Source organism: Mandrillus leucophaeus, unplaced genomic scaffold (assembly GCF_000951045.1).
Source record: "Mandrillus leucophaeus isolate KB7577 unplaced genomic scaffold, Mleu.le_1.0 Scaffold146, whole genome shotgun sequence".
Lineage (NCBI taxonomy): Eukaryota > Metazoa > Chordata > Mammalia > Primates > Cercopithecidae > Mandrillus > Mandrillus leucophaeus.
This window is the reverse complement of record NW_012101432.1, coordinates 2218575-2220717: the sequence shown is the minus strand read 5'-3', so window position 1 is coordinate 2220717 and position 2143 is coordinate 2218575. Positions and strand designations below refer to the sequence as shown.

General features: G+C 38.5%; 1 protein-coding gene across 5 annotated transcripts in view; it reads left to right on the top strand.

The window, feature by feature from the left end:
* The window catches only part of NDUFB3 (NADH dehydrogenase (ubiquinone) 1 beta subcomplex, 3, 12kDa), a 17783-nt gene extending 16267 nt beyond the window's left edge, over positions 1–1516 (top strand). For all 5 annotated transcript variants that reach the window (XM_011974523.1, XM_011974518.1, XM_011974521.1 and 2 more), the window contains one exon: positions 1222–1516. In XM_011974523.1, the coding sequence (XP_011829913.1) occupies positions 1222–1378 (157 nt within the window). In that variant the 3' untranslated portion in view covers positions 1379–1516. The remainder of the gene's footprint in view (positions 1–1221) is intronic.
* The last annotated feature ends 627 nt before the right edge of the window (positions 1517–2143 follow it).

Genomic DNA, 2143 nt, shown 5'->3' with positions numbered 1-2143 from the left:
ACACCTGTAATCCCAACACTTTGGGAGGCCAAGGTGGGCAGATCACCTGAGGTCAGGAGTTCGAGACCAGCCTGGCCAATACGGTGAAACCCCATCTCTAAAAAAAAAAAAAAAAAAAAAAAAAACCACCGGGTGCTGTGGCTCATGCCTGTAATCCCAGCACTTTGGGAGGCCAAGGTGGGCGAATCACGAGGTCCGGAGTTCGAAACCAGTCTGGCCAATGTAGTGAAACCCCATCTCTACTGAAAATGCAAAAAATTAGCCAGATGTGGTGGTGTGCGCCTGTAATCCCAGCTACTGGGGAGGCTGAGGTGGTTGAATCACTTGAATCCAGGAGGTGGAGGTTGCAGTGAGCTGAGATTGTGCCACTGCTCTCCAGCCTCAGTGACAGAGCAAGACTCCATCCCAAAAAGAAAAAAAGAATATTTGCATCTATGTTCATGAGGGATATTATTCTGTAGCTGCTTTTCTTCTAACATCTTTGTCTGGTTTTGGTATCTCAATTAGATTTAATTAGCTTTCGTATTTCCTAAGTCATATTTCTAGAGTTAAATGGTTTTTGTTTTTCATAACGTGATTTTTTCACTGGTTTGTGCTTATCAGAGCAGGATGTCAGTCATCTAAAATTCAGGCTGCTATGGTAGGGAGAAGCAGAGATCCTTTTGAATAGTAGCAATAATGTCAAGTGTTACATACTCCATACTCCTCTGCCAAAATATATCATGCATGAGCCTGTTTAGTCTTTATGATATTATAATGGAGATAATAATCATCATTGAATAGAACAGGAAGCAGACCATGACAGGCTAAGTATCTTGCCCAGCCTACAAGATTTTGAATCTAATATAAGTGGCATACCAAAGATAAATACCAAGTCTCTAACATCATCTTTCCGTGATGTTATAATGACTAGTGTGGGCAGAGTCCATCTGACCTGTGACAGATAAGCTGAAGTGAGTCTTGCATTTGAAGGTTTTGTAAAATCCTGAGGCATGTGACTATTAAATGTGAAACTATCAAGTGTTCATTCTTCTATTTTATATGTGAAACTTGGGCATATACTTAATTATCCTATGCCACAGAAAGATTCCTATTGCGATTCACTTAGATGATCTTCTGTAGGGTAGCATTTAAGTCAATTAGAAAGATGAAAATTAAATGTATTCAATGTATATACACACAACTGCGTATGATTATAATTTTTTCTTTTTTTTTTTCTAGCAATGAAGCTTGGAGATACATGGGCGGCTTTGCAAAGAGTGTTTCCTTTTTTGATGTATTCTTTAAAGGATTCAAATGGGGATTTGCTGCATTTGTGGTAGCTGTAGGAGCTGAATATTACCTGAATTCCCTGAATAAAGATAAGAAGCATCACTGAAGATAATACCTGGAAGTATCATAGTGGTTTCTTAACTCTCCAAAATAAGATTTCTTCACTATAACCTACTCGTCTGGTTTGTCCCTTACAGAATATTAGTAAGATTTAATAAAGTAAAATAAAATATATATATGCCAATCTGTTTTTGTCATTCTTTAAAAAAAAAAGTCTCAAGCCATATCAGATTTGGTTTAGGATACATAGGGGGTTGGAGAACAGCAGTAGTGCGTTCTATGTAACAGGCAGGCATCATATATTTGAGCAAATGGACATGTTCTAAGAAGTTTGTTTTAATCTTTTTTTTTTTTTAACTAGTCCTGACCTAACTGGCACTAACAAGTTTTTAAATGGGAGTTGGCCTTGCTGCTTTTATCGTCCTCTTCAGATGGTTTAGAGGAAGCCAGATTCTACTGTAAATACTCACTGCCCTGTTCTGGTTGACACATCCATGTATCATGTTCATTTTTCTTAATTGTGGTAATTGTGGTATTTTCTACTTGCTTAGTCTTCATTCTTCCTATGTCATGAAAAACCTTACTTTCTTCTTCATCTTTTTTTTTTTTTTTTTTTTTTTTTGGGAGATAGGGTTTTGCTCTGTCACCCAGACTGGAGTGCAATGATCTTGGCTCACTGCAGCCTCAGCCTCCCTGGGCTCAAGGGATCCTTCCACCACACCAGGCTATCTTTTTGTACTTTTAGTAGAGCTGGGGTTTCGCCTTGTTACCCAAGCTGGTCTCAAACTCCTGGGCTCAAATGATCTACTTG